The sequence below is a fragment of the Somniosus microcephalus genome, chromosome 10 (assembly GCF_052327205.1).
Source record: "Somniosus microcephalus isolate GS21.2 chromosome 10, FLI_Smic_1.0, whole genome shotgun sequence".
NCBI classification, from domain to species: Eukaryota; Metazoa; Chordata; class Chondrichthyes; order Squaliformes; family Somniosidae; genus Somniosus; species Somniosus microcephalus.
This window is the reverse complement of record NC_140996.1, coordinates 203,912,501-203,939,906: the sequence shown is the minus strand read 5'-3', so window position 1 is coordinate 203,939,906 and position 27,406 is coordinate 203,912,501. Positions and strand designations below refer to the sequence as shown.

The following is a 27,406-nucleotide window of genomic DNA, read 5'->3' as shown; positions in this document are numbered from 1 at the left end:
ACCACAGGGATCTGTCCTGGGCCCCCAGCTGTTCACAATTTACATTAATGACCTGGATCAGGGAGTCGGATGCAGCATTTCCAAATTTGCAGACGACACTAAACTAGGAGGTGGGGTGGGCTCAGAGGAAGAGACCAGGAAGCTCCAGAGCGATTTGGACAGACTGGGCGATTGGGCGGATAAATGGCAGATGCACTATAATGTGGACAAGTGCGAAGTTATCCACCTTGGGTGCAGGAACGGGAGGGCAAATTATTATTTAAATGGCAATAGATTGGGAGAGGGGGAAGTACAGAGAGACCTGGGTGTTCTTGTACACCAGTCACTGAAGGCGAGCATGCAGGTGCAACAGGCGGTCAAGAAGGCAAACGGTATGCTGGCCTTCATAGCAAAAGGGTTAGAATACAGGAACAGGGATACCTTGCTGCAGCTGTACAGGGCACTGGTGAGACCACACCTCGAGTACTGTGTACAGTTTTGGTCGCCTCATCTGAGGAAGGATGTTCTTGCCATGGAGGGGGTGCAGCGGCGATTCACCAGGCTGATACCAGGAATGGCGGGAATGACCTATGAGGAGAGACTATGTAGTTTAGGGATGTACACACTGGAGTTTAGAAGATTGAGAGGGGACCTCATAGAAGTGTATAAAATTCTGACAGGTCTAGACAGACTGGATGCAGAAGGAATGTTTCCCTTGGCGGGTGAGAACAGAACTAGAGGACATAATTTAAGGATAAGGGCTAAACCATTTAGGACAGAGATGAGGGGGAATTTCTTCACTCAGAGAGTGGTGAACCTGTGGAACTCATTGCCACAGAGGGCAGTGTACGCCAGCTCATTAAATATATTTAAGAGGGAATTAGATATATTTCTACGGGCAAAAGGGGTTAAGGGTTACGGAGAGAAGGCGGGGACGGGATACTGAATTAAAGGATCAGCCATGATCTCATTAAATGGCGGAGCAGGCACGAAGGGCCGAATGGCCTACTCCTGCTCCTATCTTCTATGTATCTATGTAACCGTCCACCTTTTAAGAGAACTATTTTAGGTGTGGCACTACTTTATCTTAGCTGCTGTATACTGTAATACTGACGGTGACCACACCGGTATATAAGTGCTGTCAGGATTTATTGGGCAGATTCGCCCTGACCTTCGAATAGTAAAGTCCTGTTAAAGTTTACTCTTGTAGTCTGTGTATTAATTCGCTATACAACACAGACTTTACAGTGGCGACGAGTTCGATCTTGCCCTGCGGCAGCGATACATCCGAAGCAGTTAACAAGCGTCGAGAAGAGGCACCCGCCCTCGTCGTTCTGCTGAGAGAAAACTCGAGTCTGCAGAGCAAGGAAGAAGGAAGAATTCAGACATGAAGCCTTCCATCAGCAACAGGCACTGATTGTCCCTTCTGCCACGGTGGTGAGTGAGCCGATCAGCACGAGAAGCAAGTCGGCCACGGTGACTAAGTAAAGGGAAATTTAAAAAAATAAATAAATAAACGGCGGATAAGGGCGGTGAACTCGACCACGGTCGGGGGAAAGGAGCCGGACAGAAGTCGGGCCCAGAGGCGCTGAGACTGGGGCAGCGTGGAGCACGGAAGCCGCGGTACAAGCGGGCTGGGAGACGCAACGGCGTCGTGAGACAGCTAGACCGCGACCGGCGAAAAAGGCCGGGCAGCTACCGAGGCCACGAGGCGCTGCGACCGGGATCGTAAGGCGCGGGAAGATATAAAAATAAATAAACCGCGGTGAACTCAGCCGCAGCCGGGGAGGAAAGCACCGGACTGCGAGAGGGCTGGGAGGCGCGAGTGGAGTGAAAGGCCGGGCAGCGACCGAGGCCACGAAGCGCTGCGACCGGGATCGTAAGGCGCGGGAAGATATAAAAATAAATAAATCGCGGAGAACGCAGCCGAGGAGGAAAGCACCGGACGGAGATGGCTGGGAGGCGCGATTGGAAGCCGCTGAGGGAGAGACAGAGCCCAAGCGAGCGGGAGAGACAGAGCCCGAGCGAGGGAGACTGAGCGAGATCCAGCCCAGCGGCTGAAACTGTTCGCCGTCAACGGGTTGTACCCAGCGTCGGTTGCCCTGCCGAGAAAAGGGAACAAGGAACGCACTGAAGCCGACGCGCAGGCTGCGAACCCCGAAAGCCAGCGGTCGTCGCCCGAGGGAAAAGCTTACCCCTCCCGCCAGGGGAAGAAATGCGGGAAGCCGCCAGTAGGCGGGGAAGAAGACAGAAGCGGGAAACCGCCATTTTGAAAGTGGGCGGGGAAAGAAGACAAGTGCGGGAAACCGCCATTTTGGGGAAAAAAAAGTAAGTTAAAGAAATATTTCGTCGTTGTTTCTCAGGAAGAGTGTGAAGATGCCTAAGCGTAGTAACATCAACGGTTTCGATTCCGATGTGGAAGATTGGGCCACGTATGTAGAACGCATCGAGATATATTGTAAGGTCAATAAGATAGCAAATTATGACAAGCTCTAACCTTACTAAACTCAATGGGTGCGAAGACATACGGGTTATTGAAGCATCTTCTATCACCAGCTAAACCGGCGGATCAGTCTTTCGCTAATATTGTTGCTGTCCTGAAGGATCATTTTAACCCCGCACCGCTGATGTTAGCGGAACGATCTAAATTTTACGTGAGAACGCAACGAAAAGAGGAAAGCAACGCGGAGTACCTGGTTGAACTGCGTAGGCTAGCAAAATACTGTCAGTTTGGGGTAAATCTGACAGAGGCACTGAGACAAGTTTGTGTGCGGGATGTCGAAGGAAGGAACACAAACGACTGCTCGAAGAGAACGATCTTACACTTGATAAGGCTGTCCTTATTGCAGCATCGCACGAAGCTGCAGCGAGAGGCACGGTGGAAATGCAGCGGAAGACAGCGGTACTCAGTGTGGATCAAATGACTTCGGGTACAACGAAATGTTATCGTTGTGGGAAGACAACATACGACCAGAACCAATGCTGGTTTAAAAACCAGGAATGTAGAAAATGTGGCAAGCTTGGTCACATAGCTAAGGTATGCCGGTCAGGAAAGAAGACCAGCAATAATAAGTCACCGCAGAAGAAGTACAGAAAGGTACATAAGGTGACTGGGAAGAGTCCAGATGAACAGAATTCGGACTCGGACTCCAACAGCAAGGAACTGGGTAGTCTGAGGATTCACAATGTGAGTAAAGAAGCTGACTGACAAACTATCTGGGTCACTACAGATTGCAAAAGTCCAAGTGAAGATGGAAGTGGACACCGGATCGGCGTTGACGGTCATGAATACGCAAGATTACAAAAAGTTATTCAAACATATTCCCCCTACGGGATACGGAGATAGTATTGCAGACCTACACGGGGCACAAAGTATACCCCATCGGAAAGATAAAAGTCAAGGTGAGATACAAGGACAAAGATCACCAAGGGATGGACATGTATGTGCTGCCCAAGGGAGGTCCACCACTTCTGGGACGGGAGTGGATCAGGAAAATAAAGAGACTGGCATTCACTAAACACAATGACGGTAGATTCCGGAAAGGAAGATGTCAAACCTGAATGGTTGTCCAGAATATTGGACGAAGCTAAAGAGGTATTCCAGCAAGGACTGGGAACACTGAGAGGAATTAAAGCAAAAATCAAGATTGCAGAACATGCAAGCCCAAAATTTTTCAAAGCCAGATCGGTACCTTACGCGATACGACCTGCTGTGGAGGCAGAACTGGAAGAGCTTGAACGTTCAGGGGTACTGTCTAAGGTGGACTGGAGTGAGTGGGCCACGCCCATTGCTCCCGTCATGAAGTCTTCATCAAGTAACAAGCCAGGGGGACCGGGAAAGGTCCGCATCTGCGGAGACTTCAAGATCACAGTTAATCCGGTGCTTCACACGGTACAATACCCGCTTCCGCGGATTGAGGATATCTTTGCTTCATTGTCTGGCGGGAAACACTTCAAGATAGACCTGGCACAAGCATACTTACAAATGGAAGTCGAGGAAGGGTCGCGCCAGTATCTCTCAATCAACACACACAGAGGCTTGTATCGTTATAATAGACTGGTTTTTGGAGTAGCTTCGGCTCCAGCAATTTGGCAGAGGGCCATGGAGCAGGTCTTACAGGGTATTCCAAGCACTCAGTGTTACTTGGACGATATCCTGATTACAGGAGAAGACGAGGCGGAATACCTCGCAAATTTGAAACTGGTGCTCACCAGGTTGAAGGAATATGGCCTTCGAGTTAATCGCCAGAAATGTGAGTTCTTCCAGAAACGGATCTCGTACTGCGGTCATGTCATTGACCAAGAGGGGCTGCACAAGTCACCTGACAAGATAGAAGCTGTCGTGAAGGCCCCCGCTCCAGAAAATGTATCACAGTTGAGATCGTTTCTGGGGTTGATTAATTATTACCACAAGTTTCTGCCAAATCTATCCACGGTGCTGCATCCGCTGAATGCTCTGTTGCGGAAAGAAGTACCATGGAAGTGGAGCGAGGACTGTAAGAAGGCCTTTCGCAGAAGCAAGGCGTTGATTACCTCTGAGGAAGTGTTGGCTCATTTCAACCCAACGTTACCTCTTCGTCTAGCTTGTGATGCTTCCCCTTATGGAATTGGAGCAGTACTTTCACACAAGTTACCAAATGGCTCGGGAAGGCCAGTAGCATTTGCGTCCCAATCATTGACCTCCGCTGAGCGAAATTATGCTCCGATAGATAGGGAGGCCCTCCGCCTTGTGTGGGGAGTAAAGAAATTCAATCATTACCTGCAGGGCAAGAAGTTCACATTACTGACAGACCACCAGCCGTTGGTGTCCATATTCAACCCTAACAAGGCCGTTTCCACTATGACAGCGCAAAGGCTACAGAGGTGGTCCGTGTTACTTGGGGCACACCAATATGACATCGAATACAAAAGGTCCAAACAGCATGGAAATGCTGATGGGTTATCGCGCCTACCGTTGCCAGTAGTAGAAGAGGCGGCTACAGTGGACCCGGTAGAGATGTTCCACTCATCCATAGTGGAATGTCTACCAGTAACAAATTCGATGATTGAAAATGAAACAAGAAATGATCCGACTCTCTCACGAGTCTACGATTTAACAGTGGAGGGATGGCCAGCACATGGCGAACCAACGCTGCCCGCATTTTCGCAAAGAAAAGAACCGCTGTCAGTGTGCCGAGGAACCTTGATGTGTGGATCTAGAGTGGTGATTCCACCCAAACTTCAGCATAAGGTGCTAAAGGAGCTTCACGAGGGGCATCTGGGTGGAGTGAAAACGAAGAACCTAGCAAGAGCGTTTGTGTGGTGGCCAGGTATTGATGGAGACATCGAAGAAATAACCAAGAGCTGTCTAGGATGCCAGAAGGTCCAAAACGCGCCACCACAAGCTCCTCTGCATCCACGGGAGTGGCCCTCATCTCCTTATCAAAGGGTACACGTCGACTTTGCTGGTCCATTTATGGACTCAATGTTCTTAATCGCGGTTGATGCACACTCCAAGTGGCCGGAGGTAATAAAGATGTCCTCCACCACCACGGAAAAAACCATCACAGTATTAAGGACCATATTTGCCAGGAATGGGCTGCCGGAACAGATCTGTTCTGATAATGGACCGCAATTTGTGTCCGAAGAATTCAGGAAGTTCTTAAAAAGGAATGGGGTCAAGCACTACACGTCAGCCCCATACCATCCCGCCACCAATGGATTAGCTGAAAGGTTTGTCCAGACCTTCAAGAAGGCCATAAAGGCCATGGGTAATGAAGACATCAACCTACAACAAGGTAGATAACTTCTTGTTGGCATACAGGAATGCAACACATGCGGTCACAAACCAAACTCCCGCCATGATGGTTTTTCAATAGAAGACTAAGATGCCGGCTGGATTTGATTAAGCCAAACGTCAGAAGGGACGTAGAGAACCGGCAATTTCAGGGCATGAATGAAAGGCCAACTAGATCCTTTCAGATAGGTCAACAAGTTTTGGCCCGGGACTACCGTACCGAGAAATGGCAGCCTGGAACTATTGGGAAAAGGCTAGGGCCGCTGATGTATACCGTGGACATTGGTGACAGCATAATAAGGCGCCATGTTGACCAGATCATAGGGTCATCCACAAAGGACCAACCTACTCCACAACCTTACACGGCTAATGTTGAAGCAGAGATACCCAGAGCACCTACCTCCGATCTGGTAATACTGGAATAAGATGAACCTGACAGTCCTTCAAGCCGAATCGACCTTGCCAGAAGAACCTACTACCCCGCCGAAAACTACTACACCACCGAGGCGTTATCCGGACAGAGTCAGGAAGCCTCCAGAGAGACTGAATCTGTGAACTGTTTTGCATAAGTTGTATATATATGTTGTGATGTTAATGGGGAATAAGTATGTTGTAAGCTAAAAAGGGAGGATTGTAGTGTATGTAACTGTTCTACCTTTAAGAGAACTATTTTAGGTGTGGCACTACTTTATCTTAGCTGCTGTATACTGTAATACTGACGGTGACCACACCGGTATATAAGTGCTGTCAGGATTTATTGGGCAGATTCGCCCTGACCTTCGAATAGTAAAGTCCTGTTAAAGTTTACTCTTGTAGTCTGTGTATTAATTCGCTATACAACACAGACTTTACATGTATCTCTGGGAGTTAAACCTCAAAGCTGAACCTACCCTTGTATCAATAGTATAACACTAGTCTGATTACCTGTGGCATTGCAGATATGGACTGAAAACTTGAGAGTAATCTTCAAGAGAAGTGGAATTAGAGGGCAAGGAACAGGGGAGGGGGTGTGTTGGGCAAAAGCAGATAACTAAAAGTTATCCAGATTTCCAGGCCCATGTTCTTGACAATATTACAACCTGCATCCTTCCTGTCTTTGCTGAGCTTCATTGGGTTTCTTTTGTCCAAGAGATTTCACTTTAATATTCCCATCCTCCCTTCAGTTCCCTCCATGATTGATCAATCTCTCCTCCCGCCCTATATCCCCATTTACACTCTTTGGTCCTCCTGACAGCAGCTTGTATCTCATTCTGTGCTTCATCAGCAGCCACTTGCCACTGCCCTCAAACTCTGTCTCAGTATCTCCACCATGCCACTTCCCTCCCTACTTTCAGAAACCTCTTCGATCCTTCTCTATGAATAACATACATCTATTTAGTGTACACACCTACCATTTATGTGGAAAGGTGCTGACGCACGCAAGTCCCCTTTTGTTTTATTGCTAAAATAACCATAATTAAATCTTCCCAAAAATGAATGTTCTGGCTGCTTCTTTCGTGGTTCTAGAAAGTAAGCAACAGATGTCATTTCCGAACAAAATACTGTTGCTGATCATCCAGTGCTGGTGAAATTAAATGCAAGCTTTCTCTTTGAAGCTTATTTTTGATATTGCCTGTTTTGTTTCATTGACACCTGAAAATGTAGAAAATATCCTTTGCAATAAATTTGAAGGCAGTACAGTAGCTAAGGATGAATAATTAAAGAATTCTATTTCTATCATTTAAGCCAAGATTGGCATTCAGAATCTAACTGCTCAGACACTTCTGAAGTATGAGCAATTTGTTATAGAAATACTGGAACTTTTAAAATATTAACTAGTTACTGTTTTTTTTATGTGACTATTGTCTTTTTTTGGTTAAAATTTGCATCCAGTCTAATTTAAATGTTGGAGGTAAATTATTTGAAGTTGATTTTGTTTGAGCCTTTCTTGCAGAAATGGTAAGTAGTACTCCTTCTCTCCCCAGTGGCCTGTCTAGAGATGGTGCCCAGGGAAGAGCCATGCCTAACAGGAATGAGCTGTCTTCCTCCAGCTGGAGATGGTAGCTGCTTTTGAAGTAGGAAATGGGCCAATGGTGCTACTGCATTTGGAGTGCTCTGTATGATGCCCTGGGGCTACACCTGGAATTTTTATCAAAATAATTAATCTGTTTAATAGGAAATGCTGAGATGTGTATTGATGGGGGTTTTATGGGACCATCAAAGTTCTGCCTCCATAAATTGAGTTCAAGATGCCAATTCACTTGTCAGTTGCTTGGCATAACTTCAATTTCTATTGCATTGAACAGATTCTAAGATAATTGAGAAATTTTAACATAAGGCACTTGACTTTAACAATCCAGGCTCTCCAAATTGGTGCAGAAAATATTTTTCAAACCAATATTTTGATGTCTTTCCTACAGATAACCTTCCATGCCATTTCTCTTCTGCTATTGGTGCTGGATTCTGCACAACCATTATTGCTTCGCCTGTTGATGTAGTGAAGACAAGATACATGAACTCTGCCCCTGGCCAATACAGCAGTGCCTTAAACTGTGCAGTAACCATGTTTACAAAGGAGGGTCATACAGCCTTCTATAAAGGGTAAGTGCTCCTCACTAATGTTTCTAAAGTAGTAAAACACAATCTTGGCTCATACGGTTGCACTTTTTTGTTACCAAGTGTTCCTGCCTTAATTTGGGGAGGTGCATGCTAGCACGATGAGAATTGAATCAGTGATTGATGGGATGCAAGTAGGACACTGGAACTTGGGAGAGTAGGAGGGCATGGAAGGCAGAAACAAGGGAGCTATTTAGCTGAAACAGCAGCAGTCATCTCCAATAGGGTACCAAAGGAGAAGAAATGGAGAGTTTGAGAGGATGTTGAAGGAATTTGAGGTATCGTTTTAACTTCATTGATTAATTCCATCATTTTAACAAACACTAAGCTGGTTTGTAATTGAACTGCTTCCTATTTCCATTTTCAAAGCTGCAAAATTGCATGACTTCAAGATCTCTACTTAAAATGGATTCCAGTTATTGACATCGAGTCGAATTGTCAGCATACAATACAGCATTTAAATATAATTTGCTGCATGCAATTAGTGTAGCAAACTGTTCAGAGGCAAATGTGCTTTGTATGTAGACCATGTATATTTGTACATGCATCTAAATGCAATTATTATTCATTCCAGGTTTATGCCATCATTTCTACGCCTGGGGTCATGGAACATCGTGATGTTTATTACCTATGAACAGCTGAAACGAGCTCTGATGGTAGCCAGGCTTTCTTAAGAATCTTCTCTGTAAACAGAAATAATGCTTAGTTTTAGCTGCTGAGTTTGCACAACTTGTATACCAATAATAACTCTTTAGTTCCTCCTACCTCTTTCATAGAATTTTGCATATTTGCTCAAGTAGGTTTTGTAAGACCTTGGGAATGGCTTCAGGTTTTAAATCTTAATGTTCCATTGTTCTGTGATATTTAATTTCTTGCTGATTTTCATATCTTCCTTTGGCACTCCCTAAAACAGCCGCTACAGATTGTTTTACATATTTGTTTTACTAGGGACCATACACATACTGTTACGCAATTGTCTCAACAACCAATTTCCCCCCCCCCCCCCCCCCCCCAACCCAATAAAATGGTTAGAAATTTGATACAATTGTAAACTAGAGAGACCAGCAGAAAGTAGGCACTCACTGGTAAAATTTATTTTTAGTAAATGTATTGGCAGTTTAAAAATTTCAGTGGAGTTGAAGTACCATACAGGAAGAATCTTGAATCTAGTCTGGAGTGACTGTGCTTGACTTTTTTTAATAGTGCTGTTCCATTTAAAATAAAACATTCCTTTTTAATATGTCTGAATGTTGCCTCAAATCAATAAAAACTGATTCTCATGGTAAAGTGTGTAGTTTTTTTTCCAGATTTGTGCTTGGAGCTTGTGCATTAGATGATAACGCACCATTTTACATTTAAGATAACTTTGAAGCTGGCTGCATAATATTTGAGAACTGTTTCTTGACTTTTTTTTTGTTTATTTATGACCTCATGCTAGCATTTTGGATATGGCCTGTCGTCTTTTCCGTCAGTTTTTCAGCAACCCTTTTTGTTTGTTTAATTTCTAACCGGCAGAGAAACCCTCGATGATAAATCTCATGAATATTTTGGCTTGGATTTTGCAGGGAAAATAATGCTGAGTTTAATACCTACATTGTTTAGTGTGTAAATAACCCAGCAACTTGTAGCAGGTAGTAAATTGTTCCTAGAGGTTTTTAAATTTTACTTTTTTAACTTTTCCTTTGTCTTTTTTCTCTCAATCCAATCTTTCCTTCCCTCACATATTTCTTGCTGTATCTAATTTGACTCTAATTCACCCTATTTCCTTCTGTGATTCCTCTGTTACTTTATCCTTAAATCATATTGGTTAAGGAGTTAGACGGTTGGTCCTAGATGCTTTATTGACCTTGACTTGCATTTCCAGCAGTTTGCGGAGCAAAGATTTGAGTGAAGAGTGGAGAAAAAGCAGGTGCGAGCTGCCCCACTCTAGCCATTGTTTCTGCATATAAAACTTAGTATAGGCCACGATCAATTTTCAAGTGTTTATAAATACAACAAGTGCAAGATGACCTCTTCCACACCTCTCCAAAAAACCAAGTAACGAGACTAATTTTCTAAAAGATAATAATTGAGAAGACAACAAAGCTAGGTTGGCATTTTGTCTGCTCCCTTTTTAAAAGATAATTGAGAAATGAAAAAATACTTTAAATAATCCTAAAGTTGTTACAAATGCTAGTTCTGTCATGGTGGATGTGGGGTTAAGCTTTTAGAAGTCTTGACTACCCAGAATCTACCAGAAACTTGTGCTTCCTGAGATGTTCCTGATTGATTGCATTTTAAGATCGGGGTCTAAATTCCAATGAGTGAGGTCATTATAGAATCTTAAAAGTACAGAAGCAGGCCATTTGGCCCATTATGCCTGTGCCGGCACTTTGAAACAGCTGTCCAATTTGGTCCCACACCCCAGCTTTTTCCCCGTAATCCTGCACATTAGTCCACTTCAAGTACCTGTCCAATTGCCTTTTGAAAGTTACCACGGAATCAAAGAGTGTGTTCCGGATCTTAACCTTCTAGTTCTTTTGCCAATTATTTTAAATCTATGATCTCAGGAAATAGAGCAAGTAGGGAAAAACTATCAAAACCCCTCCATAATTTTGAATACCTCTATTAGGTCTCCTCTTAACCTTCTCTGCTCTAAAGAGAATAATCCCAGCTTCTCCATTCTATCCACATAACTAGACTCCCTTATCCCTGGTAAACCTCCACTCTACCCTCTCCAGGACCTTGGCATCCTTCCTAAAGTTTGGTGCCCAGGACTGTGCACAATACTCCTGCTGAGGCCTAATAAGAAATTTGTAAAAGTTTAGTATTCTTTCCTTGGCATTGAATACAAAAACCCTATTTACTGAGCAAAGTATCCCATATGCTTTCTTAACCTTCTCAACCTGCCCATCCACCTTCAAAAGATTTGTTAATTTTCACACCCCTCAAAATAATACCATTTTAAATTATACTATCTCTCTCCCTGTTGTTTCTCCCAAAGTGAATCACTATATTTATCTGCATTAAATTGCATCTCCCACATATCTTTCCCATTTCACCAGTCTGTATGTCCTCCTGAAGTCTGCTACTATTATGCTCGCTATTTACTATGTTGCCAAGTTTTGTATCATCTGCAAACTTCAATTATACTCCCTATATCAAAGTGCTGGTCACTTATAAGAAAAGTAATGGTCCTAATACTGACCCCTGGGGGACCCCACTGTCTACTTCTCTCCAGTCTGGAAAAACATCCATTCACCACTAATATCAATAACGTGCATTATAGAAAAATGCCTCCAGGTGCTTCACAGATGTGTTCAGACTAAAATTGATGCAGAGTAAAAGGATATATTCTTAGGTGGAGTGACCTAAAGCTTGGTTAAAGAGGAGCGACTTAAAGGAGGAGAGGTTGAGGGAGGGAATTGCAGAGTGAGGCTTAGAGGGTTGAAGGTACAGCCTTCAAGGGTGGAGTGAGGGAGGGTGAGATGCACAAGAGGCCAGAGCAATGGAGAGGTTTGTTTGGGAGGAGTGAGGCCATGAAGGAATCTAAACTCGAGAATGAGGATTTTAAATTGGAGGCGGTGGGGGACTGGGCGCTAATGTAGGTGAACAAGGACTGAGGTGCTAGGGACATAGTGCAGGATAGTATAAAGGCAGCAGCATCTTGGAAGAGCTGAAGTTTAGAGAGCAGAGAATCGGATGCTAACCAGGAGCGCATTGGAATAGTCGTGTTGGGAGGTGACAAAGCCATGGCTGAGTGTTGCAGTGGCAGATGGGATGAGGCAGATGATGTTACAGCAGTAGGAGGTGGTCTTGTTGATGGAGAGGATGTGGCGTTGAAGTTCAGATTGGACTGACTAGGGCCCCAAGATTTCAAACCATCTGATTCAGCATAAGACAAGTGCCAGGGAGGGGGATGGAACTGGTGACACGGGTAGAGTGTTTGTGGTGGGACTTCCTGCAGCAGGACCTCCAAAGCTTGGTTACTGAATTAGGCTGTTCTACTTCCAACCATTTTTCAGCCTAAAAAGATGTACACCTTTAAGGGCCACTGGGATGTCAAGGAACTGATACTGCATTTGGCAAGATCAGTCTTTGGGGGTGCATACGTGGCCCCCATAACAATGAAATCACTGGGTTAAAATGCAGCTACTTGATGCATCTACCTTTAAAGATCAGGGAACAACACAACAAACCAATCATCCACCACCGCTGACCATGAGATATTGGTATATGTATTTGCAACTACTATTATCTTCATAGCCGTGGAAAATGTCAAAGTGCCATCCTTCAGAGTGATTCCAGGACAACACACAAATAACTTGTGGCAGTGAGAACATCCTTTCTGAAGAAAAAAAAATAGACACTGCTGCTGTTACAGTCAAAGGGCTGGATTTTCACAGGTTGGGGATGGGGGCTCTGAGGGGGGCAGGAAACCCGGGAGAACGGGTTTCCCGCAGGCCCTGCCGACCTTAACGGCAGGGACTGATTTGCATCTGAAGCCTCTGTTTCCTGCCCACAGCCAGTCCGAGGGAGAGGCTGGCTGGCTGCGAGCAGGTAGGCTGCACCGAGGAAGGAGGGAGGGTTTGCGTGGGGGCCGGTGCCAGCCTCCAGAGGATGGTGGGGAGAGAGAGAAGATTGAAGCTGGTGTGGGACCAGGTGGGAGGAGTGGTGAGGAAGATCGAAGACAGCCATCAGAGGATCGCGGCCGGTCTCAAGATCATGGGTGGGGGTAGGAGAGGGGAGGAAGATCGGGGCCGGCTTGATGCTGATGAGGGGGAAGGAAGGTTGGGGTTGGTGTCAAGATCATCGATGGGGGGGCAGTGGGGGGTCCAGAAATCGTGGGGGGGCGGGTTCGGGAGGGACCCTGGATCCAGGAGGTAGGTGTAAAGGCACTTGCTGTAACTGCCAGGTTTTACAAAGTGTAAAACCCATCCAGCTGTTGTTGCATTGGGATATACTTGGTTGATTCTTGGGCTGAAGGGATTGTCTTATGAGGAAAGGTTGAGCAGGTTGGGCCTATACTCACTGGAGTTTAGAAGAATGAGAGGTGATCTTATTGAAACAGAAGAATTTGAGGGGCTCGACAAGGTCGATGCTGAGAGGATGTTTCCCCTCTTGGGGGCATAGTTTCAGAATAAGGGGGCACCCATTTAAGATGGAGATGAAGAAGAATTTCTTCTCAGAGGGTCGTGAATCTTTGGATTTCTCTACCCCAGAGAGCTGTGGAGGCGGAGTCATTGAATATATCCAAGGCTGAGATAGACAGATTTTTGAACTACAGGGGAGTTGAGGGTTATGGGGAACAGGCAGGAAAGTGGAGTTGAGGCCAAGATCAGATCAGCCAAGATCTTATTGAAGGCAGAGCAGACTCAAGGGGCCGAATGGCTTACTCCTGTTCCTATTTCTTATGTTCTTATTAAAAATAAAATGGAGGTTAAAAAAGAGGCTTCCAGCCTCATTGTAATATTTAAATTGACATCCCGCCTCCTGGCAGCGAGATGGCTACCCGTCCCCATCCCGCCTCCGTTAAAACCTGAAGTGGGCGGATTGGAGGCAGCTTCAGGTCAGGAATCCAATTTTTAACAACTTAACTACCTCTATGCTCCAAACCCGCCAATTTTTTAAGGTTAAAATTCCCTCCAAACAGTTTGTTCCTACAAATTCTCTGAAAAGGATAATTCTTCATCTGCTAGAGTCGTCTTTTCTCTTCTCTTTGTGATACTGTGAGCAATCAAACTAAAAACTCCACTCCCAAAACATTGCTCAAATCAATATGTGAATGGAGAAGTCAGGATATGATGATTCATTTTAACCTACTTTCATTGTGACTTTTTAGAATCCCCACTGAAAAACAAAGGAATTTAATGCAAAAGAAATGGAAGTTTTCTCAGTTTATTCGTACTCCCTAATAATGAACTGGCATTTTAGTCACCATATGCAAAGCCACTGGCTGTGTATAACTGAACACACAAACTGTGGACTTGGAGCAATTACACCAAAATTAAGAATACAGCCAAAATAATGTCCACATCTGTGTCGTGGAAACACTAGACCAGCTTATCAATTCCAAGTCTTTTTTTAATTCATTCTCAGGATATGGACTTGCTGAAATAAAAAGTAAAAACAGATGAACACCTGGAATTTTGCTGGGGGTTCTCTGGAAGGCGATTGGCAAAACCCCGAGAGAAAAGGCGTAAACAGCTTAAAATGGCCTTTTTTCCAGATTTCCCTGATCTTTTCCACGGAAGTTACAGCGGGAGATTGGGAGAATCCTGTGGAAATTCTCCTCCAAAATATTTTTCTCTTTCAGATGCTGAAAGTATATTTTCAGCATTTCTGTTTTAATTTAGATTTCCAACATTCATCATTTTTCTTTTCATCTCTAAAATAAATATCTTTTGATCTGCGTAAAAGTTGTTCCTTTGACACCATGGATCAACGGAGACTATAATTGTGTGATTTAATTACAATAAGGGCTCACCATAATTCACTAACTCTTATAGGAAATGTTACACAGTATAACCAAACAGGCAAAGTTTGCTTTAGTAATCCCTATTTATAAACACACACTTTCATTTTACGTTATAAACAAATTAGGGCACCATATATCAATACAGAAGGATAGATACATATTTCTCCCAGACCTGACCCTTTAATAACGGTCTCTCTTGTTGCCATGTTGACTTCATTCATGTAATGCTCGATTAATCAGCTTCTTCTTTGGCGGTGTGAGTTTTTCTGGAAATTTGATGTTAAACTGGATCACAAGGTCTCCTTTTTGTAATGGATCCTTGGATAAGGGCATTCCTTCTCCTGGGACTACTTTAGTGTATTTAGGACTTGGGGGGGGGAAAAAGAAAATAATAGGAATTACTAGGAATCAGTGTACTTTTCCTAGATTGTAGAAAGAGAAAGAAGAAAGAAAAACCTGCATTTATATAGCGCCTGTCACAATCTCAGGACGTCCCAAAGTGTTTTACAGACAATGAAGTAATTTTGAAGTGCAGTCACTGTTGTAATGTAGGAAATGCGGCTGCCAATTTGTGCACAGCAAGGTCCCACAAACAGCAATGTAATAATAACCAACTAATTTGTTCTTTTAGTGATGTTGGTTGAGGGATAAATATTGGCCAGGACATCAAAGGGCAGGAAAAAGACAATATTCCATTGTATTCAAAAAGCAGCTCTGGAGTTTCTGGTTTGGCTGAGTATTAAATGTTAGTAGCAAGTGGACCAATATTAATCTAAAGTCAAAGAATGAGTAACACAAGACCTAGAGCTATATAGGTCTAAGATTTGACCTGTTATTTCTTTCTGACCTGCAATGAAAATGCTGAAATTCAGTAACAAACTTTGTAATTTATGGCAAAAGTTAACATATTTTTAAAAATTACTAACTCATTGAACTCTGAATTATTTTTCCCTACATTAAAAAAATATAATTTCAATAGTATTTTTACACAAATAAGGATAATACAATGGGTAATAATTCAATAACCTTTTAAATATTAGACACCTTGCATATGAAAATTAAAGATTCTTGGAATGTTACAGCAGAATATTGGCTATTTCTGCCCATCGAGTATGTGCCATGAGCCACCGAGTCTAATATCATTCTCTTGCTCACTCCTCATACCCTTTAATATTATTTTTCAAGCAACTATCTAATTCTCCTTTAAAACAATTTCTGGATTTTGCTTCAACAATGGATTGTGGTAGAGAAATGAGCATTCTAACCACCCTTATGTAAAGAATTTTGCTTTAACTTTCCTGTTAATTGTTCTTGTGATAATCTTAAATTTGTGCCTTCTTGTTACCATTTCACAGGCCAGTGGAAATAATGGCCGGAAATTTTACATTTGAACCTGCTGGATGCAGGTGGTGGTGATGGTGGTGCTGGGGGGGGCGAGGGGTAGAGTAACTCCACAGCGTGCGTGCGATGTCACGGACAGATTGCCTGCCCGGAAATCAACCCGATTGACAAGCTGGCTTCCAGTCGAGCAAGGAACGCTGGACAAAAGGCTGCAACCACAGATAGGAGCAAGCCCCGACCCCGGGGTGGGGTGAGATCTGATCCCAGGAGGTCCGATCCCCGACCCCAGTGGGGGGTGGAGTCCAATCGAGGGGTGGGGTGGGGTCGATCGCCAATCGGGGGGGGGGGACCGGAAGGAAGTGCTCTTGCTCCTCCCTGCCCACAAGGATTGCTCCCCAAGGTTGTCCTTGCCTCACTCCAGCTGCTGGGAATCCCAAGGCCCGGGAACCCCAGCCGGCCACAGTTAAACCTGCACAGCATGTTAAATCCGAGGCTTCCAGCCTCATTAAAGTGCCAAACCGCCTCCTGGGAGTGGGTTGGCTTGCTCGCTCCTCCATCTCTCCACCATTAAAACTGGAAGTGGGCAGCTTGGAGGCAGGGTGGGGTCAGGATACAGGTTTGTAATACTCTAACCTCCCACCCGACCCCAACCCACCTGTTTTTGGGGGTTAAAATTCCCCCCAATGTATCACTATTTACCTTGTCAAAACCCTTCATAAACTTGAAGTCCTCTAACAGGTCACTCCTTCACCTAAATTCTATTGAAAAAGAACAACTTCTCAAGTGTCAACTCGGGCTCATTGGTAGTGCACTTGCCTACAGAAGGTCATAAATTTAAGCCACACTCCGACCCCTCCCTAGCTCTGTAATCTCCTTTAGCCCTACAACCCTCCAAAATATCTGCGCTCCTCCAATTCTAGCCTCTTGAACATCCCCAATTTTGATCGCTCCACCATTGGTGGCCATGCCTTCAGCTGCCAAGGCCCTAAGCTCTGGAATTCCCTCCCTAAACCTTTCTGCCTCTTTCCTCCTTTAAAATGCTCCTTAAAACCTATCTCTTTGACCAAGCTCTGCCCTAATATCTCCTTATGTGGCTCGATGTCAAATTTTGTTTGGTAACGCTCCTATGAAGCGCCTTTGGATGTTTTACTACGGTAAAGGCACTATATAAATACAAGTTGTTGTTGTTGTTCAATACTTACTGGACAATGTCATTAATGGGGATGCTGAGAAATCTGCCATCTAGTGTCTCAATTTCCACAGTATCACCTGTTAGAGCCTAAAATCCAAATTTACCATAAAATATTAAAACTTATGAATTGTACAAAATCCCTAAAAATTCAAAACAACATGTATTCTTCAGCTGCTGTTATACTTGTTGACAGTTTGATAAATTTCTGTTTGGTATGCCTTGAAATTGCTGCATCGCTCATGCTGGAGTACAGTTTCATGGGTACCGACAGACTTCTAGTGCCTCAAGCAAATCTTTGTGTGTATGCCTTGTCAGTAAGACTTGGCAGGCGATTTGATTGTGGAGGCAGCAGCAGAGCTCGATCACGTCCTCACCCAACATCTATCCATGCACGTTTTCCAGCAAGGTTGCTGGATAACAATCAAGCAACCCAGGAACATTGTGGCCACTTATAGTGCTCTTCCACTGCCCAGTTGAAAGCAGCTAATTCAGACCTGGGATTGAATCTGGGATCTGTATTGCTGATAATCTCTTTTATTTACAAGGGGTATAAATGATCATGAGAAGGGCACAAAAAATATTTCCATAAATGACATGATACACGACATTGGTGCATTAATGGACTTCAGCATTAAGTGGTAGGACACCTGGTTTGCTCCTAAGTTTTCCTACATGCTAAGTTCTTGATCTTAGTCACAAAATATCGAGAGAAGCACGGAGTGCAGATGAGGCGATTCCCCCAAAAATTGGAGCTCAAGTCAATCAGCACCTCATCTCATAAATAGTTCCAGCACTGCACTGGAGCAGGCGGAAACGTAATTTAAAATTTTACTTAGGACTATTTATACAGAATTCTAAATCACTTCAATGGATTTATGCCTCTTAAAATAATAGATAAAGGAATATCATTAAGGGTTCATATGCTAATATCGCAGTTATTTCTAGGTTATGAGGATGATATTGTTTAAAATTGAGTACTACAACACGTGCTATGATACTGAACCATATCGATCAAGAAAATCCAGCGTCCAATCGCTTGGTCTGTGCTGAACTAGCTAATTTTAACCAAGGTGATGCTGGGACGTTCCAGCTGACCTCAGCGTCTTTGGCGGGAAGAGAATTTTATTTAAAAAAAGGAAAATATCCGGGGTTTCTGATCCTGATCAGTATTTAGCAACCCCATACTGGAAATGGATTGTGGAAGTAAGGCGAGGACAAGATCTGAGTCAGTTGTAATATCCTTCATAGTTGATTAGCATGGTGGTGGCCACCTTTTAGGTTAAGGCACTGAGAGCAGCCACTATGGTGGAGCGTGAGAGCTCGAGCACAAGCTGTAGGCTTTAGGAGGAGAGGTAGAAGCAGAGGAATTTGGAGGAAATTAACATTTTATTTTGTTGCAGCTGTGCTATTATTGAGTCTGGAAAGAAATGTGACATTTAAACATGGATGCTGAGTTCTGTGTTCTGAGTGAAGTGTCAGTATGGTGAATACCTGAATTCCTACAAGGAATTTCCAATATGGTGACCATCCAGATGGGGGAGGGAATGTTCTTCTAGTTATGATGTGTTGTTCTACCGGAAATGATTGCCAAAGTAAGTACAGTCAGGTTATTAACTCATTACTCTTCAAAAATTCTATATTACATGTACAAGAGGTGACAACCATGCATAACATGCTCTTTTGAGCCATACCCATCAATATAACTGGTGCATGTCCATCGTGCATGTGTCACACATGCAAAATGTATGTCACATTTGCTTGTGATTGGCTCTAATGTCATATTCAACAGCTACCAACAAATAACTAGCAAGGTGGAGATGGGGAACCAATGAAATTGTTGAAAATATTTTTTGAAAATGATTTTGGCAATCTTGTTTTGTCAGTAATCTTAAGATATAGCACTAAAATATCTGTAACATAACAAATGTAAAAACTTAAATAATCCATAAAAACATAAAATTGCCCATGTCTTCTTGGTAATCCATTCAATAAGTTCTGCCCTCGGAGACCTACTTATTCTCAGGCACCTGGGGCTTTAATGTTGCTTCCCGCCTGGAGCTTATTTTATTCAGCTCAGCATTCCTTGCCGTATCTTTTTGTGCCTCTGCATATGTTACAAGTGAAATTTTGCACTATGAAATGTTGCGTTTGTTTAATGGTATATGTTTTGGAATGTAGTACAAATGATTAGAGCAGCTACATTTCTATTATAAATGTATATCTGACCGTGAAGTCAAAAACAACTAGCAGAAAGAGGATTAATATAGGAATGGCTAATCTCCCACTCTGATCTCTCTGTCCTCGGCCTATTACACTGTTGCAATGAAACTCAACGTAAGCTCGAGGAACAGCACCTCATCTTTCGATTAGGCACTTTACAGTCTGCCGGACTCAACATCAAGTTCAACAATTTCAGATAATAATCCCTGCCCCCATTTTTCATGCAGTATGATTTTGCCATTCCCATTTGCAACATTTTCACAGTATGTTCTTTCAATTCCTCCCTCCCCTCCCCCGTCTCTGCACCTGTTTAATATCTGTTACATCTCCAGCTTTTTCCAGTTTTGATGAAGGGTCCCAGACCTGAAACGTTAACTCTGTTTCTCTCTCCACGGATGCTGCCTGGCCTGCTGAGTATTTCCAGCATTTTCTGTTGTTATTTTTAATATTTAAAGCTGTGTTTGAAATTGAAAGAAAATGGTCTGCGTGCCTTGGTTTTTGTTATAAATATATTATAATATTAAAATATACATAAAATACATAAATACGTAAAAGAACAGTTCACAAATTCTAGGTTATGAACATATGAAAAAGGACAGCATCACACCAACTGGCCCATCAAGCCAGGCCTATCCTAAAATGATGCAACCTACATGCACCATCAAACCACTCCCCCACCACCCCCAGTAATGCAATCTCCTGGAGAGGCAAAAAAAAAACCCAGAGAAAACACCGTAGGCCAATTTAGGGAAAAAGAAATCGAGAGAAATTTCTCTCTGACCCCTGAAGGCAATCAAGTAAGCTCCAGAAGACCATGGTGACAATGTCACTAGTCCTAGTGTACCCACCTACCTTCTGTAGCTCAAGATGTCTTCTACTCGTGGAACTCGTCCAGCTCCCTTTTGAAGACCTGCAGCAAATACACACTTACCGCATATATTGACAAACTATTCCAGAGGACAATGACTCTCTTTGAAAAGAAGTGCCTCCTGACACCTAACCTAACTCAATACTTTTGTAACTTGCACTGAGGTCCCCTAGTCCTCCCCTGCCTAAGGTTCACCTGGACAGAATCAAATCCATTCATTATTTTAGAGACCACAATCTTACCCCCTCGAAGTCTATGCTTAACCAGAGTCAATAAAAAATTCCCTGAGTTTATCTTGATAACTAAAGGCCCTTAAACTAGGTATCAATTGAGTGGCTCTCCTCAGAACCTTTTACAGGCCCTCAATAGCTCCCTGCCATGTGGGGGAACCAAAACTGGGCACAGAATTCTAGATGTGGCCAAACTAAGGTTTTCTACAAGTTAAGAATTGCACACTCATTTTATATTTAACTTTCCTAGCTATACCCCTGACACCCTATCTGCTTTATAACAGCTTCCTGATACTGGTCATGGACCTTCAATGTTTCATGAACTACAAACCCCAGATCTTTCGCCCACTCAGCAGCCTTGAGTGTATGCATGCCTGGAATTACCCTGCCACAAATGCATCACAACGCACTTGTCTACATTGACTAACATTTGCCACATATTGGCCCATTCCCCCAGTGTGACTAAATCCACCTGCAGACTACTTTGTCCGAGGCTGTAATTCCCACACATATTTTTGTGCTACCAGCAAACTTCTGGACTGCTCCCCGAGTACCTTCATTCAGATCATTAATAAGGGTGATAAAATGCTACAGACCTAATATGGATCCTTGCAGGATTGCACTAGTGTCTGGCGCCCATGCAGACGTGCTATCATTAATAACTGCCCTCTGTCTACAAGAATGCAACCAATTCACTATGCAACCTTGCAATTATATAGGGCCCTGGTGAGACCACACCTGGAGTATTATGTACAGTTTTGGTCTCCTTACCTAAGGAAGGATATACTTGTCATAGAGGGAGTACAACGAAGGTTCACCAGACTGGTTCCTGGGATGGGGGGATTGTCCTACGAGGAGAGATTGAGTAGACTAGGCCTATATTCTCTAGAGTTTAGAAGAATGAGAGGTGATCTCATTGAAACACACAACATTCTTACAGGGCTCGACAGGGTAGATGCAGGGAGGATGTTTCCCCTGGCTGGGGAGTCTAGAACCAGGGGTCACGGTCTCAGAATAAGGGGTTGGCCATTTAGGACTGAGATGAGGAGAATTTCTTCACTCAGAGAGTGGTGAATCTTTGGAATTCTCTACCCCAGAGGGCTGTGGAGGCTCAGTCGTCGAGTATATTCAAGACAGAGATCGATAGATTTTTGAATATTAAGGAAATCAAGCGATATGGGGATAGTGCAGGGAAGTAAAGATGAGGTAGAAGATCAGCCATGATCTTATTGAATAGTGGAGCAGGCTCGAAGGGTCAAATGGCCTATTCCTGCTCCTATTTCTTATATTCTTATGTTCAACCTAAGAGCTGCCTGCCAATCCCACAAAATGCAACCTTACTTGCCTTTAGTGCAACACTTTAGTATTTTTAAAATTTAATTTCAGAATGCGGGCATTGCTGGCAAAGTTATTGCCCAGTTGCCTGAGAAAATGGTGGTGGGTCTTCTTCTGGTTTTGATACATCTGAGTGGCTTTCTAGGCCACTTCAGTGGACAGTTAAGAGTTAACCAAGTTGGCGTGGGATTGGAGTCACTATTTGGGTTTTTACAGCAATTTGACAGCTTCATGGTCACTTTTACTGATACCAAATTCTTATTTCCAGATTTTTAAAACCGAATTCAAATTCTTAAACTGCCGTAGTAGAATAGAAACATAGAAACATAGAAGATAGGAGCAGGAGTAGGCCATTCGGCCCCTCGAGTCTGCTCCGCCATTCAATGCGATCATGGCTGATCATCCAAATTCAGTGCCCTGTCCCTGCTTTCACCCCATGTCCCTTGAACCCCTTAGCCTTAAGAAATATATCTAACTCCTTCTTGAATATATTTAATGAATTGGCCTCAACTGTCTTCTGTGGTAGAGAATTCCACAGATTCACCACTCTCTGGGTGAAGAAATTCCTCCTCATCTCAGTCCTAAATGGCTTACCCCTTATCCTTAGACTGTGACCCCTGGTTCTGGACTCCCCCGCCATCAGGAACAGCCTTCCTGCATCTAATCTGTCTAGTCCTGTTAGAATTTTATAAATTTCAATGAGATCCCCTCTCATTCTTCTAAACTCTAGCGAATATAAGTCTAATCGACCCAATCTCTCTTCATACGTCATTCCTGCCATCCCAGGTATCAGTCTGGTGAATCTTCGCTGCACTCCCTCCATGGCAAGAACATCCTTCCTCAGATAAGGCGACCAAAACAAGGCGACCAAAACTGCACACAATACTCAAGGTGTGGTCTCACCAAGGCCCTGTACAACTGCAGCAAGACATCCTTGCTCCTGTACTCGAATCCTCTCGCTATGAAGGCCAGCATACCATTTGCCTTCTTAACCGCCTGCTGCACCTGCATGCTTACCTTCAGCGACTGGTGCACAAGGACACCCAGGTCTCGTTGCACTTCCCCTTTTCCCAATCTATTGCCGTTCAGATAATAAACTGCCTTCTGGTTTTGGCCACCAAAGTGGATAACCTCGCATTTATCCACATTATAGTGCATCTGCCATGCATCTGCCCAATCTGTCCAAATCGTACTGGAGTTTCTCTGCATCCTCCTCACAGCACACACACCCACCCAGCTTTCTGTCATCTGCAAACTTGGAGATATTACATCTAGTTCCCTCGTCTAGATCATTAATATATATATTGTGAATAACTGGGGTCCTAGCACCGATCCCTGTGGTACCCCATTAGTCACTGCCTGCCACTCGGAAAAAGACCCGTTTATTCCAACTCTTTGCTTCCTGTTTGCCAACCAATTTTCTATCAAAGTCAGTACCTTACCCCCAATCCCATGTGCTTTAACTTTGCACGCTAGTCTCTTATGCGGAACCTTATCGAAAGCCTTCTGAAAGTCCAAATATACCATATCCACTGGTTCTCCCTTATCTATTCTACCAGTTACATCCTCAAAAAATTCCAGTAGATTAGTCAAGCATGATTTACCTTTTGTAAATCCACATTGACTTTGTCCGATCCCGTCACTGTTTTCCAAGTGCTCTGCTATTACATCTTTTATAATGGACTCTAGCATTTTCCCCACTACCGATGTCAGGCTTACCAGTCTATAATTCCCCGTTTTTTCTCTACCACCTTTTTTAAATAGTGGGGTTACCTTAGCTACCCTCCAATCCATGGGAACTGTTCCAGAGTCTATAGAATTTTGGAATATGACCAGCAATGCATCTACTATTTCTAGGGCCACTTCCTTAAGTACCCTAGGATGTAGATTATCAGGCCCTGGGGATTTATCGGTCTTCAATCCCATCAATTTCCCTAACACTATTTCCCTACAAATACTGATTTCATTCAGTTCCTCCCTCTCATTAGACCCTATTTCCCCCCTCTTAATTAATCCCTTTGTCCTGTTTTTTCTGGCCAATTTATATGTCCTCTCCTTGGCTCTTATGCTATCCCTAATTTCCCTTGTTAGCCAATGTTGAGGCACCTTTTTTGTTTTGTTTTTATGCCAAACAGGAATGAACAAATTCTGCAGTTCATCCATGCGATCTTTAAATGTTTGCCACTGCCTATTCACCGTCAACCCTTTAAGTAACATTCCCCAATCCATCCTAGCCAACACGCGCCTCATACCATCATAGTTTCCTTTATTTAAATTCAGTACCCAAGTCTCTGAATCAACTACTTTACTCTCCATCTTAATGAAGAATTCTATCATATTATGATCGCTCCGCCCCAAGGGGCCTCGCACAACAAGATTGCTAATTAATCCTTTCTCATTACATAATACCCAGTCTAAGATGGTCTGATCTCGAGTTGGTTCCTCGACATATTGGTCCAGAAAACCATCCCATATACACTCTAGGAATTCCTCTTCCACAGTATTGTTACTAATTTGGTTAGGCCAATCTATATGTAGATTAAAGTCACCCAGTGCCCTTATTGCACGCATCTCTAATTTCCCGTTTAATGCCATCCCCAACCTCAGCATTACTGTTTGGGGGTCTGTATACAACTCCCACTAACATTTACTGCCCCTTGGTATTTCTCAGCTCTACCCATACAGATTACACATCATCAGAGCTAATATCCTTCCTTACTATTGTGTTAATCTCCTCTTTAACCAGCAATGCTACCCCACCGCCTTTTCCTTTTTGCCTGTCCTTCCTGAATATTGAATACCCCTGGATGTTGAATTCCCAGCCTTGGTCACCCTGGAGCCATGTCTCCATAATCCCAATTATATCATATCCGTTTACATCTATTTGCGCAGCTAATTCATCCACCTTATTACAAATGCTCCTCGCATTAAGACACAAAGGCCTAGAAATTGGGTATAGCCCCGCTTGAGGCGTTAGAACTGGCGCTGCGCAAAGTTTATAGCCAGACGAAACTTATCGCCGCCTGGCGCGATATTGGGTTGCATCGTCCCTAAAGGGGATTGAGGCGCGAATTCAGGCATTACACGGGACTCCTAAGGCGCTAATCTTCCGGCACAACCCAATATCGGAGCGGACGGGCGCAGCGCAGGTGCTCTCTATTACTGATGACCACGAGATTTCCAGGCGCCGGCCAGCTCTTAAAGGGGTGGGTCAGTCAGCTTCAGCATCCACACTCTTCACCTTGCAGGCCTCAGAATTGGCGCAGGCCCTTCTCTGGCGCTAAAAACTTGGACCAGATGGAGAAGGTGAGACAGAGAGCAGAGCGCTTCACCAATGAGGCTCTGGAGCAATTGGTGGCCGCAGTGGAGCGCCGGCGAGATGTTCTCTACCCAGACAATGGCACAAGGCCGAATCATAAGGACTACCGACGAGCTTGGAGGGATGTATGCCAGAGGGTCAACTCCAGCAGCATGGTGACCAGGAGCCCTGTCCAATGCAGAAAGAAATTCAACGACCTCACTCGGGTCATGAGGGTGAGTGTTGTTTCTGCAAACTTCTGCATCCCCTCATTTGCACCTGACTTTATGGCTACAGGGTGGGCTGTGCCCCATTGGCCATCTGCCAGCAAGCACCCATGGCCCTTTCTGGGCACACACATGCACATTTGACTCAAGGTGTCATGTAAGGGCTCTTGCACCATGGGGGGCATGAGATGATCACTCAGGGCATCATGTAAGGGCTCTTCCACCATGGGGGGCATGAGATGATCACTCAGGGCATCATGTAACATAACTTCCCCTCCTTTCCCCTGCAGTCCAAGCTGGCGAGGATTGGCAAAGACCAGCTTCGCACCGGTGGAGGACCTCCACAAGTGGTCACTCTCACGGATCTCGAGGAGAGAGTCCACCAGATTCTTGGAGGACGTCTGAGTGGTCCTGTAACCACTGCAGCTGCCGACCCCATTGTCGACAGCGATGGTAAGGTTCTCAACTTTTACAACTGTCTCCTTCCACTTGTTCCCCCCGCCAACATGCTTTCTCACTGTGGACCCATGTCATAGCCTTGCCGCAATCTGGCATCCCTTGCTGCCAAGCTGTCCTTTTGCTAAAGCCACTCTTCCACCTCCCTGCTTTCAGATGCTGCATCATCAGCTCGGGAGCCAGGCCCTCAAGCTGCCAGTGCCAGTGCCTCCGAAGGCTCAATGAGAAAATTACTGTCCAACAGAAGGTCAGCAACTCTCTCCAGCAACGATCAGAATGGCCAGCCCAAATGGCTGCAGCTTTTATACTAGTGCTGTCCCCTTTAAATAGCACCCCCCGAGTCCGAGAAGGGCCTGGGAACGCTCCATCCAACTGTCACTAATAGCGCCAGGCGAAAAGGTTGCGGGCGCCACTGAATATCCGGTCCGGGGCGCCAAAAAGGCGTTGCACACTGAAATGACGTCATGATCTGCCTGCACCCACGGGCGAGCGAAAAGAGTTAGCGCCGGCGCTAAAATGATACTCAATATGGGAGGTGGCGCTATATTCACAGCGCCCGCCCGAAAATTGGGTAACGCCCCAATTCTCGGGCTCTTTAGGCGCTAATCGCTGGCGCTACCAACCGAATTTCTAGGCCTAAGCCTTTAGGCTTGTTTTTTTAACACTCTTAGACCTTTTAGAATTATTGTTTACTGTGGCCATGTTTGATTTACACCCTTGATTTCTCTGACTTCCACTTTTGCTTTTCTCTTTCCTATCTTTTGCTTCTATCCTTGCTTCCCTTTCCTCTGTCTCCCTGCACAGGTTCCCAACCCCCTGCCATTTTAGTTTAAACTCACATTCTCTGGATTATTAGTTGAATAACATAATTACTGCACTACTGTATGATTAATCCAAGGCTTTATGAAAATCAAAATACACAACACCTACTGGACTTCTGTCAGCCACCAACTTTGTAACCTCTTCAAAACAGTTGATCAAGTTGACGAGATAAGGCCTCCTTTTCCAAAAGCCTTACTGGGATTCTTTAATGATCTTTCCAGATGTTCATTTAACTATCTAATAATACCTTCTAGCAACCTGCCTATAACTAAAATTAAACTAATGGGCCTAGAGTTTCCTGGTTCTGACAGTACCTTTTAAAACTATTTCTATTTTTAGACTATCTTGCATCCACTCCCAAACATTCAATTCACCCCTATGTAACAGCACTGGTACCTCAGCATCATTTTCAGTAGTGAAGACTGATGCAAAGGTACCATTTGAAATCTCAGCCATATCTTGGGACTCCACACAAACCTGCCCTGCAGAATACCCCAATGGCTCCAAGTCTTTTAAAAATGACTTTTAGAATAATGTTGTCAATACATATTTACTGAGACTAGTTATTGAAGTAATCTGTAAAATCATGCAAGAGAAAAATATGCTTCTA

The 27,406-nt window shown here is 44.1% G+C and overlaps 2 protein-coding genes across 2 annotated transcripts in view; one reads left to right on the top strand and one right to left on the bottom strand.

The window, feature by feature from the left end:
* The window catches only part of LOC147112016 (dicarboxylate carrier UCP2-like), a 32,327-nt gene extending 22,690 nt beyond the window's left edge, over positions 1–9,637 (top strand). The window contains exons 7-8 of the mRNA XM_085999469.1: positions 8,155–8,335; positions 8,925–9,637. Coding sequence (XP_085855595.1) covers positions 8,155–8,335; positions 8,925–9,024 — 281 coding nt within the window. The 3' untranslated portion in view covers positions 9,025–9,637. The remainder of the gene's footprint in view (positions 1–8,154; positions 8,336–8,924) is intronic.
* Positions 9,331–27,406, bottom strand: part of dnajb13 (DnaJ heat shock protein family (Hsp40) member B13) — a 62,404-nt gene continuing 44,328 nt past the window's right edge. The window contains exons 7-8 of the mRNA XM_085999466.1: positions 17,351–17,427; positions 9,331–15,174 (exon numbers count right to left, since the gene is read on the bottom strand). Coding sequence (XP_085855592.1) covers positions 15,021–15,174; positions 17,351–17,427 — 231 coding nt within the window. The 3' untranslated portion in view covers positions 9,331–15,020. The remainder of the gene's footprint in view (positions 15,175–17,350; positions 17,428–27,406) is intronic.